Source organism: Cydia amplana, chromosome 5 (assembly GCF_948474715.1).
Source record: "Cydia amplana chromosome 5, ilCydAmpl1.1, whole genome shotgun sequence".
Taxonomy (NCBI): Eukaryota; Metazoa; Arthropoda; class Insecta; order Lepidoptera; family Tortricidae; genus Cydia; species Cydia amplana.
In genome coordinates, this window is record NC_086073.1 from 20,335,082 (window position 1) to 20,351,533 (window position 16,452).

General features: G+C 37.2%; 3 protein-coding genes across 3 annotated transcripts in view; 2 read left to right on the plus strand and 1 right to left on the minus strand.

Annotated features, from left to right (window-relative positions):
* Positions 1 to 16,452, minus strand: part of LOC134648366 (protein lifeguard 4-like) — a 357,077-nt gene that overhangs the window by 54,812 nt on the left and 285,813 nt on the right. The window lies entirely within an intron of this gene.
* Positions 2,824 to 4,180, plus strand: LOC134648539 (uncharacterized). The gene is made up of 3 exons (XM_063503061.1): positions 2,824 to 3,029; positions 3,505 to 3,599; positions 3,930 to 4,180. The coding sequence occupies exons 1-3, from the start codon at positions 2,840 to 2,842 to the stop codon at positions 4,128 to 4,130; spliced, it is 486 nt and encodes a 161-aa protein (XP_063359131.1). The 5' UTR covers positions 2,824 to 2,839; the 3' UTR covers positions 4,131 to 4,180.
* On the plus strand, positions 12,247 to 15,203 carry LOC134648297 (uncharacterized). The gene is made up of 4 exons (XM_063502788.1): positions 12,247 to 12,392; positions 13,098 to 13,246; positions 13,771 to 13,856; positions 14,871 to 15,203. Exons 1-4 carry the CDS (start codon positions 12,247 to 12,249, stop codon positions 15,093 to 15,095), a joined length of 606 nt encoding a protein of 201 aa, XP_063358858.1. The 3' UTR covers positions 15,096 to 15,203.

Genomic DNA, 16,452 nt, shown 5'->3' on the forward strand with positions numbered 1-16,452 from the left:
ATAAAACGACGTAGCTCACACTATGAAATCGATAATCACACCAATTTCACCTAATATTTATCATATCACTTCACAGAACTGTACGTAACTATTAGTGTAGAGAAAAACTCGACCAAGGCGATCAAAATAGAAATCAGCTGTGGTCGACGCACGCGTTCTCTCGTTATGTCATGCTTAATATTAGCGACTTCATGAAGCGATGAATTAAATTAAATGCGTTCAGTTTTACGTAGTTTCAGTGAAGTGGAAAAACTACTGTCTTGGGTGAGACTTGAACTCACGGCCTCTAGATCGATACTCCAACGCCCTGCCAACTGAGCCACCAAGACCTCATCGATAGCCAGCGAATCTATCCACAATATGGGTCTAGGGGACCCTAGCGACATCTACCGTAAGATCATTACACTTCTTTAACGGCTACCGGAGCTCCGGTACGTAAACGCATTATTTAACAAAAATATTTTCAGTTTTTCACCCATCGATGACATTTGATGCCTGAGGCGATACTCAAATCCTTCGGAAGTCAGAGATCGTTGCTAACTTCCGATCGGATGACATGCTCGGAGCATTCTCTTCGATTCACTAAATTTTTCTATTCGACTGCTGACGTATTATCCAATTTAATTTGACCCTCAGATTTGTAATAGCCTGAAGCGGCATTAGAATGAATCTCATGTTGCAGGACACCACAAGCGCATTCATATAATACAAACAAACACACTAATTAACCTTTTGTACTATATATATGATTAAACTAACTTCTGCAATGAAAAAGTGTGAAAATGTCACCAATTAACGTCGAATTTCAATTGAAATATGACATTAGGTAAGTAAATAATACTCAAGGGTCATTCTATGGAACTTGCTATGCTATGTAAACAAACCGCCATATTAAAATTGATCTAAATGTCAATTTACTAGTGACTTTTGTTTACATAGTTAGCCAGTTCCATAGAATGATCAACATTCATTGATTAATTCAGTTCATAAGATGTTTGACGACGGTTTTCATTGGCCAAACTCCAGTGCTTATTACCAATGCTTAGTGAATAGCCCAATGTGACGTTTTGAATATGACACAAAATACGTTTCGTAGTGAAACAAATACCTTTGACTCCGGACTACCGGCTACCGGCAGTTCGCATACTACAAATACAAAACCTATTCCCTGTCGTAAAAAGCGCTGTTATTCTTCGTGCATATCGTTCTTACTTTAGCCAGGGGTACGAAACTCCTCGCTTCGAGCAAACTCGGCTCCGTTCGGCTCATTGCTCCGCGGGCCGAGCAATTTTTAGGGTTGGCACAAGTTGACGTCCCTTTGCGTGCACCACAGATAAAATAATGACTTGAATTTTGACAACCTTTAATTAGCCGAAAGGGATAGTGCCATTTATTAAAAAGGGACAACATGATTCGACCCTAAACCGCTGTCAAACTTCGGTTTTGTAGGAAGTTGCCTTTCTGTACGGTAGTACTATTATTTGAAGGGTACACGGAAAGAACATTTACCTAGGTATAGTCACTCTGACAAGATTTTGAGTTATTGTGGTTTCAAAAGAACGATGTAGGTACATAAATTAACCATATAATTTTCGTGTGTGGGTGTTTTTAAAGTGAGAAAATAAAGGAGTTGTATTTATAATTACATTAATTACAGAGGTAACAGAAGCTGTAACAAATAGTTCATTGAGAGTTCTACATTTTGAGATTAAAATGTCATTTTTGAAAAATAAAATGACTAGACATGTTCTTTCCGTGTACCCTTCATTTATTCTGTGCTTTAGCTATAGACGCTACGCATACTAAAACAAGGCAAATAATATTGGGTGTGGCCTGTAATACGAGCAAAAAATTAAACTGTTGGCTATACTCCTCAAACTGAACAACATTTGTTCAGCGATTTTTAAAAATACATAATGAAAACTTAAGACTTCGTATTTTTCATAAAAATAAATAATTATCTTCAATGTACGCCATTATCACTGTGATTGACGTTGCTTGTCAACAAGATAACAAAATTCGCAATTCATTGCGTCTTAGAAAAAACTTTAAAGTGTATTAAAAATCAAAACACAAGTTATTTTTAAAAGTAGCTGAACTAATGTTGGTCATTCTCATATGTCATGTACTGTATCTGTAAATAGTGTTTAGTTTATCAAAGGTCAGTTTTTATAGTAGGTATTTTATTTACATTGAATTTAACAATCACTCGCGTCCATTCGTTCTACTCTTCACGCCCGAGATTAAATTCAAAGTAGGTAGGTAATGAAAAATATTTTACAACCAATATATCGTTTTCAATTAAAAAAAAAACTAGTTCAGATCTTCTGATTTCCCCTGTTAAATTATTTTGTATTATTAATAACAAAAAAAAAATATTATATCATTATAATGCCACAACTGGTTGAATACAAATGTTACTTCAAAGTAATAAAAATACACAGCAATTTTTGAGAATTTGGCACATTTTGAACGATACCTATAGTATACCTAGTTTCAATTTATATTTGTTTTTCATTGTCATGATATGGAACTTTATAACGGCGTTTTGTAATTCATCGATCTTAGGGCCGATGCAGACGGACGTATTTTTCTGACCCGTAGAACGTTTAGAATTCCTGATATTATTTCCTACTATCAGTCCCTGTCACTTTAGTTTATGTGCCTCCACATACATAATTACAGATACTTGTTTATTTGATTTTATTGGTAGGTATTTAGGATAACAACAGCCGTAAATATAACTAAGACATATTAATGCTTACATAAAAATAAAGCCAATAACAGTCATCTATTTAATCAATAAGAAACAATAATCTGCGTAAATAATTTGCCTATCATGCTTGTTATTTTATTGCATAACGCGCTTATAAAGCGACGCCGGCGTCGCGGGCGCGCCATGCCCGCCGCCGCCGCCATGTCGCCGCTCGCCCGCTCGCTGCTCGCGCTCGGCGCGATGCTCGCTGTCGCCAACGCGCATGTATGGGAGATGGAAAACGCCCGACCAGGCTGCGCGGGATTCAGAATTTGTAAGATATTTTAAGTGTTATAACTAGTAGGCTGGCTAATACATGTAGGCTTCGTAAGATGTTATTTTAACTTTTAATAAGAAGTTTAAGCTACGACTAAAATAAATTCAATCCGATACGAACATGTATTCCCTTGCAATAATAATTAAATTTGGCTTTTGAAGGTTAATCAACAGATATGTAAGTATACAAATGTTTTTATTAACTCAATTAATTCCTAACTGGTTCTAATTGAGCCAAACATTTTTTTTAGTATGAGTGTTAAGTGTCTTTCCTGTGGACATCATAAATATATTTTAAATGAATATGCTTTAGAACCTAATTTCTTGTTCACAGGAAGAACGCCAGTATTACCAAACGTTTTTACTTAACCTAATTTTACAGTGCTGAATCACAATTTATAAAAAAAACAATTGAGGTTGCCATAAATTAAAGTATCGACTATAAATTGTTTGCTTTTGTTTGCCCCAATCAGCGACTCGCCGGTATGATGGAAACCCAATCGAAGACATCATTTTCGAACTCAGGGCCACAAAGACAGGTAGCGGGGCAATCCATGATATACCCAATGTAAGTACACAGTAAACACTCTACCTATTATTTTATTTATTTGTGAATATTTCATCTAATATACTGATGGACCTAACTCTAGTTTTCACTGCATCTTTGTACAAAAGCTGCGCCTTTTCTATATTTTAACTGACCTTGAAAGAGACTCAATATTTTACAATATATTTAAAAACTTAAGTAAAGTTTAAATGACCAGGGAACTCCAAAAACATTACTGAAATGTTCTATTCTCTAATCTAATCTAATATTGGAAACTAAAGTGCTTTTTAGCATACTCTTAATGTACCTATTTAATAAAACAAAATAAAGAATTGCATGTTATTTTTTCAGTACTGTGCAAAATATGGTGTAGCAATACAATACCAGAGCGTGGAAGTATGCAACGATTACGAAGGCCCGACCTCAGCACCTCGGAAGCCACCGAAGGTCCGCCCGTTGGGCGACGACACCATGTCACCGGTGTATGCGTCCTGTAAGGGTATCGAATGTGGACCTCTTGTCTTCCATGTTACCCAGAGATGCATTCCCTAACTCAAAAAAATGTATAAACATAATGTTTAAATGTGTCTACGATGTATTTATACATGTTTTTGTTATTAAAAGTATTAAATATACATAATTTCATAATAAAGTTACTTAAAGATTTTGTAAAAAAAGACCGATTCTTAACGATTCAATCATCTTTTGCTACCTTTACCCATGTTTTTTTATGATATTCACTTTTATTTAAATTTCGTGAGGTGTGCAATAAAAAGTGGTGTTTTGTTTTTATAATGATTTTTAATAACTTGGTATGTGTTTATTTTGAATCATAAACCACCCATTCACCGATAGATGCAAGATCCCGAATAAAAATAATTTCCTAGACTCATAACTATTTTAACTACATAATACGTAGTCAAAGTAGTAATCTTAGCACAGGAGCGCCGCGACAGTATCTCGTGCCGGAGATAGACACTTTACGCGTTTTTGTCTAAATTTATCAATTAGAGAAGGGCTAGTCCTTTAGGGAAGGGCTAGTCTATCTCGCGGGTGAGATACTGTCACTCCTGCTCGTGTGCCACAGATCTTGTAAAACGTACCTTAAACCGAACTTTGTCACAAGCTTAAAACACCGTAGGTAATCATAATCATAATAATTTATTTATAAAACCAAATTACACGTACTGGTACTGGAAACAATAAATACTTAGCAGCTTCTAGTAACTGCTAGTCTCTATAAAAACAATCTGTTCTACAGGAGAATCGTGTACAAGAAGTTACGCTACATGTAAAACAGCTAGACAAAACTGAAAAACATTGATTCTCAGTTTGAAAAAATGTTAGCTATGTTATTTTAAATATTTTAGTGGTAGGTACGCAACAAGTTTACCATGCCATGCCTAATTTAGTAATGCATTGTAGATGTCAGAAATTTTAGATTTGTATTTGGATGATATTAAAAAATGAATGAGGTGACTTCTCAATGTTTTGCATGTGATTAATAAACGCACTGTCAGTTTTTAAAAGCAACATAAGCATAACAACGAATTCTTCTAATCTTCGACGTAATCGCGAAAAAAAAAAATTAAAACTACTACGAATTCAGCTTAATTAAGTCTGCAGCGATTTTGATAGGTAGGTACATCATAATTTCATAGAAGTTTGACGTTTAAAATAACACTGGCACTGCGAGGGCTGTCAAAATCGCGGCAAACTTTCCTTGGTCTAACTCTATCTAGTAGGTACAGTTGACAATATACAGCAGAGTAGGAAAGTGGGCCAGATGTTCAAAATGACCTACACTCGCTCGTACTGTGTTAACAAGAATGTTGTATACAAATAATCTTGAACACTAGCTTAGCTACTTGTGACTGAATGTCCGCTAGGCGATTATTTAAGGCTTGTCTTGGGCCTTGAGGTCTAAATAGGTAAATTAATTGAATTAAAATACAAAAGGTACGTATGAAACGAAAGGTATATTATTGTCCAAGAAGACAGTTGACAATGTTGACATAATTTTTTTAAGGTTGGTATAAAGACTCCATTCTGCAACAGCGATGTTAATTTTGCAGCTAGTGTTTTAACAATGTTTTATCTTTATTATATATTTTGAAAGCATGTTCATTTCACAATAATTAATGTAAATACACGTAGGCATTGTGCAAGTCACGAGAGCTAGCAGCGGAAGACAGACAGACAGTCAGGAAGACAACAGCCGCTTCAGCACGCTGACGCGCTGTGAGATTCATTGTTTGTCTCATCTCAACGCGTCATTGTTTTGCATAAAATCTGTATTCATTTAAATTCCTCACTGTAAAGCTACCACTATTTAAAGTAATTTTATCAGATGTAACATAATTATATTTGTTATAACTTTTCGATCATTGTGGTGGTAATCGTTATAGTTCGTTTATTTAGCATTAGAAAGAAGGTAAACAATTACGACGTATCTTTTTATTAAAAAATATTAAAAAACGCTTTAAAAAATTGTTTATATTACTTATGCAAGCAAAAGAATGTAAAAAATCGTATATGAAATTATAGTTCTAAGCGATCTTGACATGTCTTTTTATTAAAAATCACCATTGAAAAATAAGTCGCAGCAAATATGTTAGAAGTTCTAATCAATGGTGATTTTTGATTAAAAAGTCATGTCATGATCGTTTACCTTCTTTTGCTAAAAAAAAACGAACTATAGAACTTGATGGAAAATGAATCTTTTCCTGTACAGATCGTATTTATGAACTGATTCTTGTGAAATTTTGTGAGCAAGTTTTATAATCACAATATGTTTTTTTGTCGACTCAGTTTAGAGAATAGAGAGCTATTAAATTTCTAGTAGGTTACTGGACTTACCTGAGAATATTGTTTGTATTGCGCCATGGCCTATTGGTTTGTATCCTTTATGGAATAGAATTAATCTTTGAAATCAAAAAGGTAAAATAGTTGGTAGTTAATATGTAGTAGTAGTCAATAATAGTTTATTATATTTCCAGTACTATGTGTTTTAAAATTTAAATATTTTTTTAAGTGCGTAATACTAAAACAATATTAATTTATAACCGCGCCCTCGTTTTAGAGCAGCTTATATATATTATGAGGTCCTCTTACGGATACTAAAGTACATACTATTGGGGGTTTACGGTGTTATGACGAAAACTCAACTGTTTCTACTTAACTCGGTATATTTCAAAATAAACCAAATATGAAATACAAATCTACAAGCTTAACATTTAAAAGCCACCTGATTAAAGTATCAACGTATTTAAGGTATTGACCGTTCACTTTGCTAGCCGAACACTGAATGCCTCTCCTGCCTGGTTCCGATCACGCCATCAGTCGTTAACGGTAGTGGGGTGCAAAAGTGGCGCGCGCTATTAGCGCGCGCTAGTGGCGCCATCGGAACTAGTCAAGTTCACAACTAATTTACTTAACTTAACTAGATTATTTAATACCATGATTAATAATAATTTACATATAATTCAATAAATATTAACACACTAATAGATGACCCTTACAGCTCGGCCATCCTGTTCCAGGCGGGACCTCACGCCAATCACAACTCGTTGAAATAATTCGCACATGATGATTAATCATAGTAGAGTTTATAATTAATATTCAGTTAATATCCAGTCTTATATGAATTTACTACAAAGTGAATTGTACTTGGCGTTAAGTATGTAGAGCAAGGGATACATACAATTTATTAGAATATTTACGATCAATCTGTGTGTTTAATTAAACATCGATTCATAATCTTGAAATCTGAGAATACATACTTTAAGTTTAATTATATTAAAGCAACTTACTTAGTTTACACACTGATTATTCGAGATATTATATTTCGAATGCATGTATAATCTTTGTTTATTATAGACATATATGATATGTATATATGAAGTATTAATCCAATTGTTACATTCAAAACATATGACACTAATATGACGACATAAGATTAGATTAAATTAATAATACATTTAGTCCTCTTTACCACTGCTATTACTATCCTCATCGCTAGATACAAAATTCCTGGCAAATGTCAGCCACGGCTGTATTTTATCGATAGAGACCACATTCTCGTAACGCCTACCTTGTTTTCGCGTTAAAGGGGTGTCTTGAATTAGAAATCTATCGTTTGGGAGCGTTTTTACTATTCGATAGGGACCCTGGTACTTATCGACGAGTTTTTGGGATTTGCCATCATGCGGCATCTGTCATTGTACCCTAACCAAATCGCCTTCAGAATAGGTTTTAGGTAGTTTTCTTTTCTTATTAAACCGATCCGCATCTTTTATTTGTTGTTGTTTCATTTTGTCACTTGCCTGTGCCCTAATCGACTCTAACTCTCCTAAACTAGCGACATTTGTAGTATCGTTGACTACAGGATTTAAAATACCCTGTGAAAGAGTAGTGACATTGAATCCGAACAAAAGCTCGGATGGGCTTTTGCCAGTCGTTTTGTGTGTAGTGGTATTTATACCAAGCTGGATATCCAAGATATGCTCATCCCAATTTCTTTCATTATCGCCATGTGACGAGGTAGACAATGCATCAAGAATGGTGCGGTTAAACCGCTCTACTTGGCCATTAGCCCTAGGAGTAGCGACAGCGTTTTGGATGTGCTTAATGCCATAAGAACCAACGAAATCCTTAAATAATTTACTAGTAAAACTAGATCCTTTGTCCGTGATCAGTCTTGCCGGTACACCAAAATACTTAATATGTAGTTTAATTACCTTTATAGTTGTCGTGGATTTTGTGTTACGTACAGGTATTATATTGACATATTTAGTGAAGCCGTCCACGATGACAAGTAAGTAACAATTACCGCCTTTACTTTTTATAAAAGGGCCCAGATGGTCTGCGTGAATGGTGTGAAAGGGGACACTAACCTTTTCGATAGGATGTAACAATCCTTCGCTTTTACTCCCAGGCGCCTTATGATGAGCGCATTCTAAACAACTAGTAACATACTTTTTTATAAAACGGCGCATTTTGGCAAACCAATAATGTTGTTTAATGCGTTGAAGGGTCTTTTCGAACCCGCAGTGACCAACATCGTCATGATTTTTCTTTACGATCTGCCAACGCACGCCTTTTGGTACATACCACTTTAGTTCCTCACCGACTACTCGATAGACACGCTCGTTCTTTATTTTATAGTTTTGGTGATATTCGCTTACACGGGCCGATTCGGGATCAGTTAAGACAGCCTTTATTCTTTTTACCTCTTCATCCGCGCTCTGTACAGTAGATATCCAGTCGTGATCATACGCCGTTTGCTCTCTGGTAGACTGGATGGACAACACGTCGAGAATATGTACTTCTGGTTTACCAGTACTTACCGGATTGCGGCTCAGGGCGTCGACATGCGCCATTTTCGTCCCAGGTCGGTACTCCACAGTAAAATCGAACTCCTGCAGTTGAATCCACCACCTTGAGACTCGCGGGATCACATCTCTTTTGGTTAATGTGTATCTAATAGCGTTGCAGTCGGTTATTAATTTAAATGACTTACCTATCAGATAGACTCTAAATCTATTCAGTGACGCAACAACGGCCAGAGTCTCCAACTCGTACGAATGTAACTTACTTTCGTCTGGGGTCGTTTTTCGGCTGAAATAGGAAACTGGTTGAAAAACCCCGTTTGCATTTTTTTGAAATAGTATACCAGCCAAACCTTCCTTGCTAGCGTCCGTGTGCAATTGTGTTTCGGCGTTGGGATCATAGAGGGCTAGGCATGGGCGTTCGGTCAACAAAGTCTTAATTTTGTTGAAAGACTGGTCTTTTATTTCGTCCCATTGCCAGGGGTTACCCTTCTTCAAAAGATCTGTCAATGGTGCTGCGATAAGAGAGTAGCCTTTAATAAACCGGCGGAAGAATCCGGACAAACCTAGGAATTGTCGAAGTTCATGATAATTATTTGGCTTAGGGAATCTTGCAACTGCTTCGGTCTTACGCGTTCCTGGACGTATCCCGTGCGAGCTCACTTCAAACCCTAGAAAGTCCAATTGTTCTTTAAAGAAATTACATTTGCTAAGCTTAAGCGTCAGGCCTCCTACCTTTAGCAACGAAAGTACTTCCTCAAGCCTTTGCAACCCCTCTTTGACATCTCTTGCAGGAATAAGGATGTCGTCCATGTACACGATAGCGTATTTAATTTTTGCCTCTTGTAAAATTTTGTTTATAGTCCGCTGAAAGACGGACGGAGCATTAACCAAACCGAAAGGCATGCGATTATACTCAAACTGTCCTTCAGGGGTTACAAAGGCTGTTTTATGTCGCGATTCCTCAGCTATGGGTATCTGGTAATAACCAGACGCTAAGTCAAGTGATGTAAACAGACTGTTTCCCGATAGTTGGTCTAGTTGATCCTCAACACGTGGAAGAGGATAGTGGTCCCTTTTAGTTTTGCGATTGAGCGCTCTATAATCAACGCACAATCTTTTTTCACCGGTCTTCTTCTGCACAAGGACTATGGGGCTGGCGTAAGGCGACGATGATTCCCTAATAATACCATTTTCAAGCATTTCGCGAGTCATTTCCCTAACTAACGCTTTTTCCGCATACGACATTCTATATGGGCGATAAACTACCGGTTGGGAATCTTCTAAATCTATGGTCATTTCTATACCATTAGTGAAACCAAGGTCCTTGAGACTTGTTGAGAAACATTCACTATGCTTGTGTAACAACTGCTGCAGCTGAAGGCGATCTTCTCTAGAGATATTCTCACCGCATTGTACAGAATCGTCGATCTCGGTTTCACTAACGGTAATGCTGTAGGTCGTAAGAGCCTCAGCGTCATGAGTATACTCGTTTTCCTTGAATAGTGCCCTAGTCAACAAGAACCCTTTCGGAATCGTAATGGTTTTGGGCGACACATTATATACCATCAGTGCGCTAGAACCCATTTTAATGTCATACTTCCCAGGAAGCAAGAAATACTCCTCGCCTTCGGAACCTCGCAAAGAGCCTTTTATGCTAACGCAGCCGGTGATCGAATTATCTGAAGTTACCTCAATATACGCGATACAATTACTAGCGATCGTCGATTGTTTTACAGCTGTCAAAAGGACCTTGTCGCACGATATTCTTTTAAATAGCAGCCTTTCCGGAGTTTTAATAATCACGATATCTGGTTTCTCAGTAAAAGTGTGACCTATCAAGACTGGTTGGTAAATAAAATGGTCATCGACAACATATAAGATAACAGTCTCTTTGATACCCTGTATTTCCACAGTACCTACTGTCAAACCTAAAGGTGTGATTGCATTAGAGCCTATGCCTCTCAGTACTGGTAGTTCCTTTGAATAATTGACGGTTAATCCTAGTTTTTCCGCGGCGCTCGATCTTACTACACAACATTCGCTACCTAAATCAACGTAGCATGTTACTGGCAACGAATTAATCTTGATATCCATTATATATTTGTCAATTGTTTTATTAACCGATTTCTCGTTGTTCGCGCTCACTTTATCCGCAATTTCTTCATTCTTCACACTCACACTCTCCGGTTCATCATCAATTGTCAATCTCGCTACCTTTTTCTCATTCTTAACGACTGCACCTGAAGCGCTATTTTCTGCATTACTTAGCCCTATCTCCTTTCGTTCTTTATCGAATTTACTTTTAAAACAATAGACTGTTTGATGTCCGACCCTATTGCATGTAGAGCAGGTAGCTGCCGGTTTGCTGCATTTCGTACTACGGTGTCCTATTTCGTTACAGTTATAACACGTAATATTTTTAAAACTTGAACCGTCTTTCGATGTACTTGGCTTATTTGCTGATGGCCTAATTTCGTTGCGTTGTCTACCGGATGTATTAGATTCCCTATCTCTAAATGGTCCTGCTTTAACGGTTCGGAAGTATTTCAAGATTTGTTCTGGCTCGGTAAACTGTGCTGCTTGCGCACCTACTCTAGCAGCCCTATCCTCTAGTCCATGAAGAATGCAATCTACTGCCTGTCTGCCGTAAATTTTGCATCTATTTAATAAATTAACCTTCGCATAGTAATAATGCTCCAACGATTCCCCATAGCGCGCTCTTTTAGCGAGCATTTCCGTCAAAAGCTCGGCAAAATCTTCACGACATGGAAAAGACTCTATTAACTTTCTTTTCCACTCTGGCCAAGTAAACATCAACGAAGGTAATCCCTGATACCATAATTTAGCTACACCCGTGAGTTTCAAAAGCGCGTAATGAGTGGTTTCTTTATCGTCCCACTCATAAATTGAGGCGCATTCCTCGACTTTAGTCAACCACGTAAGTACTGTCTGATCTCTAGCCATGGGATCAAATTCAGGGATGACATTCGCAATTGATGCAAGCTTGGGTTTATTAGAGCTCTTGACTTTATCTAAAATTGATAGAACTTTATTAAGTACATTAGAGTCGCGTTCCCTACTAGGCTTCCGTGCCCTCTTAGAGTAGAAATGATTGCGCTCACCAGAGTCCTCTGACGAAGAACCACGGTACCTCTTGCGACGTTCCGACGATGGGCTACGGTACCTCCTACGACGTCCCGGAGATGGACTATGGTACCTCTTGCGACGTTCCGCCGATGGAGTGCGATGCCTCTTACGACGTTCCATCGATGGTGTTCGGTGCTCTCTGCGACGTTCCACCGACGGTGTACGATACCCCTTACGACGTTCCATAGATGGGGTGCGGTACCTCCGACGATCCGAAGATGAACGCCGCCTGCGCCGACGTACAGTCCTTGGACGAGATTCTCTATCACGAAGACGACCTTCGCTCCTTTCGCTGCTGCTCCGTGTCAGGTCTACACTCCTGTGTGAATGCCGTGTCAGAACCAGGCCCCGGTCTGGTCGTCCAGACACTCCTGGGTCCTCGTACTCATTGCCCTGTCCCTCTCGCCTGGGTGCTCCTGGGTATCGGGACTCTCTGTCCTGGCTCTCTGGTCTGAGCTCTGGTTGGCCCTCCATATGTTTTTTTGTGTGTAAGGCGTGGCAAAAATCATAAAAGATTTTTGTTGATCCCCTCTTCTGATACTATTGGGGGTTTACGGTGTTATGACGAAAACTCAACTGTTTCTACTTAACTCGGTATATTTCAAAATAAACCAAATATGAAATACAAATCTACAAGCTTAACATTTAAAAGCCACCTGATTAAAGTATCAACGTATTTAAGGTATTGACCGTTCACTTTGCTAGCCGAACACTGAATGCCTCTCCTGCCTGGTTCCGATCACGCCATCAGTCGTTAACGGTAGTGGGGTGCAAAAGTGGCGCGCGCTATTAGCGCGCGCTAGTGGCGCCATCGGAACTAGTCAAGTTCACAACTAATTTACTTAACTTAACTAGATTATTTAATACCATGATTAATAATAATTTACATATAATTCAATAAATATTAACACACTAATAGATGACCCTTACAATACAAACATAAATTCACTCAATTTGATCGATATACCAATTTATATTTAATCAGCTTTTGCGATTCGTTACCGTTGCTCATTAATGGCTACCACTCTATATAACGGAGTCGGCGTCGCCAGCGCGCCATCCCCGCCGCCGCCGCCATGTCGCCGCTCGCCCGCTCGCTGCTCGCTCTCACCGCGCTCTTCGTCGCCGTTGACGCAAATGTTTGGGATCCATACGGACACGAACAGGGCTGTGCTGGATTTAACATGGGTATGAAATATTGAAACCTACATAACATTATGTACAGTCACCACACGGGATTGTTAGGCCATAGGGTCCTAGCTAAATTGGTTGTTCCATACTTACGCTATGGAATGTCCAATTTTGATTGAACCCTAAATGGCGTAACAATCGCGGAGCGTGATGGTACCTACTTATTAAATAAAAAAATCCGTTAATTCTAAAACTATGGTCTGATTACGCTCAAATTTAAATATTATCGGTCGTTTGAATTTATTTATGCTGAGTCGGGATTCGCTTTGGTATTATTTGGTATGCCTACTTGAAAAATAAATATTAAATTATTATTATATTCTTTATCTTGAATCATTAAATGTTTTGACAAAAACTGTGTGTTTTAGGTTAGGAAAAAAATATGATTCTCAAATATTCGTTAATAACTATTAGGTAAACAAATAGCCTCGTTAATCTCAATTTTTATTTGCATGAAATAAAACAGAATTGAGTGTTTATTCAACTGTTTTCAGCCGTAAATATGTACATTTCCTTTTCAGCGGTTCTTGGAGCTATTGAGCCCCAACAGGAAGTCAAATTCGACATAACAGTCCCTACTAGTGAAAACATTCACGATATACCCAACGTAAGTGCAATCATTATTGTTTCATCATCATCAACCAGCATGTTCGAAATAGACAAAATTGTGAAATGCTATTCAACTTGTAAGTATACAGATGAGTTTCTTTAATCTCTTATTGTCTACTTTAGGTTTATCTGGTAGGTGAATTATATGTACAATTATTTTATACTTCATATATGTAGGTACCTACAGGTAGGACTCAGTTATTTTTTTAAATAAAGACTTCGTGTTACATATTAGATTGCCCATTTAGAAATGAAATAATTAACAAAGAACACAAAAATACTGTCACTGTACAAGTACTGTTCGAACACTTCGAACGATTAATTATAAGTAAATGTAAATCGATTGCCATACGCTTATGAGCATATTGACAAAAGCCCGTCAAGTCTAGCAAGCCCTTGATAATTACAATGTTTATTCATCATTTTGAAATTTTTGATCGTTAATAAGTTTTTGGCAAAAATTTCATTTTTGGTACTAGATTTTATCGCTGACTGTACTTTTCTTACGACAGACAACTAATACTCATCGAGACAATTCTTAAAACCCCTAACACAATTAGGTTGCGTGAAACTAAATGAAAGTAAATAAAAGCTTGTAATAAAAAGGGACACAATTGAACCGAGCTTTGATAAGTTTCATGAATATGTGGATTATACTAGGTAGGTACTTTTTCGTGCTTTAATATAAAAAATATATGTTTAACAAAAATGGAAACTATAGGTCTAGATTAAGAGAAGAAACTGTAACAATATTTTCTGTACGAAAATCGTCGTGTCGTTTTCTGGTTGTAAGAATTTTACTGATTGAAAATATCATCTGCTTGTGTATCTGTTATAGTAAAGTGATGCCTTGGTAAGGTCTATTGATGCAGGATTTCATTGTAATCAGCCTAGTTAATATTTATTCTTGTTTCCTATGTTTGTTTGATGTACAGCTACAGCGTACTGATTTATGTAATGTTATTTTCCTGCGATGTGTAAAACAAACAAATAATACTGCTCTTTTTTGCAGCGTTGCTCCAAGATCGGTGGCATAGTTCAGTTCCAGAGTGTGGAAGTGTGCAACGCTTACAAAGGTCTGACGTCATCAGCACGAAAAGTGCCTAAAGTAACTTATTTGAGAGAAGACACCTTATCACCAATATACGCGTCTTGCGAAGGCGCTGCCGAGTGCGGGCCTCTCGTGATTCATGTTAACCAGGCATGCAACCCCACGCCTCTTATTGCACATATGTGAGCATACTACTCATCCACAGACAACCGCAACTATGCTAGATGGAGCACATAAGATAATTGAGGACACCATACAAAAGCGCTTCCGTACAATATTAGTATGGGAGTGCGAGCGCATCTCGCACATTATGGTAATTAAAAACATTTACAAAAAAATTGCTTTAGAGATTTAGTTGGGCTGCTTACTATAAAATGGCGTAGAATTCAATTTTTAAACGCTATATAATGCGGTGTCTGTGTAGTCTGTAGTCTGTGTACTAATAATATTGTTTTTGGAGTTAAAGTCTATTTTTTGTGAAATATTTTGTTTTTTGACAATAAATAATGAATTTAATAATTTATGAAATGGAATATTGTTTACGAATACCTAATTGTCCTACAAAGAACGTCATAAGAACCCTTTTTTGTTTAATTTATAATGATAATATAAATTAGGTACCTATATACTCGACTAACATAAGTGAAACATAACATTTAAGTGAACTGTAGTTAACATATATATGGACCAACCAACAGACCTGAAATGAAGATTTTCAATTTAAATTTTACAATAAAAACAGACGTCTATTATAATTAATTTAACCGGTTTGTTTCATAAAAACTTCTTTAACCGGTAACCGCAAGCGGAAACGAAAGTCTTTCGTTCTTGGTACAGAGGCTAGTTAAATACTAGCACATCACTATCCACTGAAAGAGGTGACCTAAGGTTACCACCAGGCTAGGCTCCATAGGCTCTAATAACGCCATCTGTAAGAGTATAATAAGAATAAGAATAAGAAACCATTTATTGCAACACAAAAAGCATACAGGTTACAAAACATAAGGATTGAAAAAATAAGAATAATTGTGCGGCAAAAGGAACGGGCTCAGCATACTGAGCTGCGTCAGTCATTTCATTACAAATTGCCTGCGCAGCGCTGATTTTCAGTCCGTCCCCTTCACTGAACCACATTGACATTTATGCGGGTTAAAAAAAAAATTCTAAACAAAAAAACCACTACAAAGATCTCTAGTTAAAGTAGGTAATAATAGTTTAAGTCTTGTTATTGGATAAGTCTTATCTTAATTTTACTATAGTATTGTGTCACGTTAACGATAGACAGAAAAGAGGCTACAAATATATTAGAAGAAACTACTCTTTGGAAGCTACGAGAATTGTTGAGGTCATATACTTTGAATCAGAATCAATTTTTTTTCGGCTGGCAACACTTGCCGCGAGCGCAAGCGGATTATCTATAGCTAACATTTTAATTAAATAAATAAGCTTTTCTACTATATATTGACAATTTATCCACGAGTATTAGTTATCACACGTTATAAAAGTGTTAATCTATGTGATTTACATAATATCTCTTCGCTTT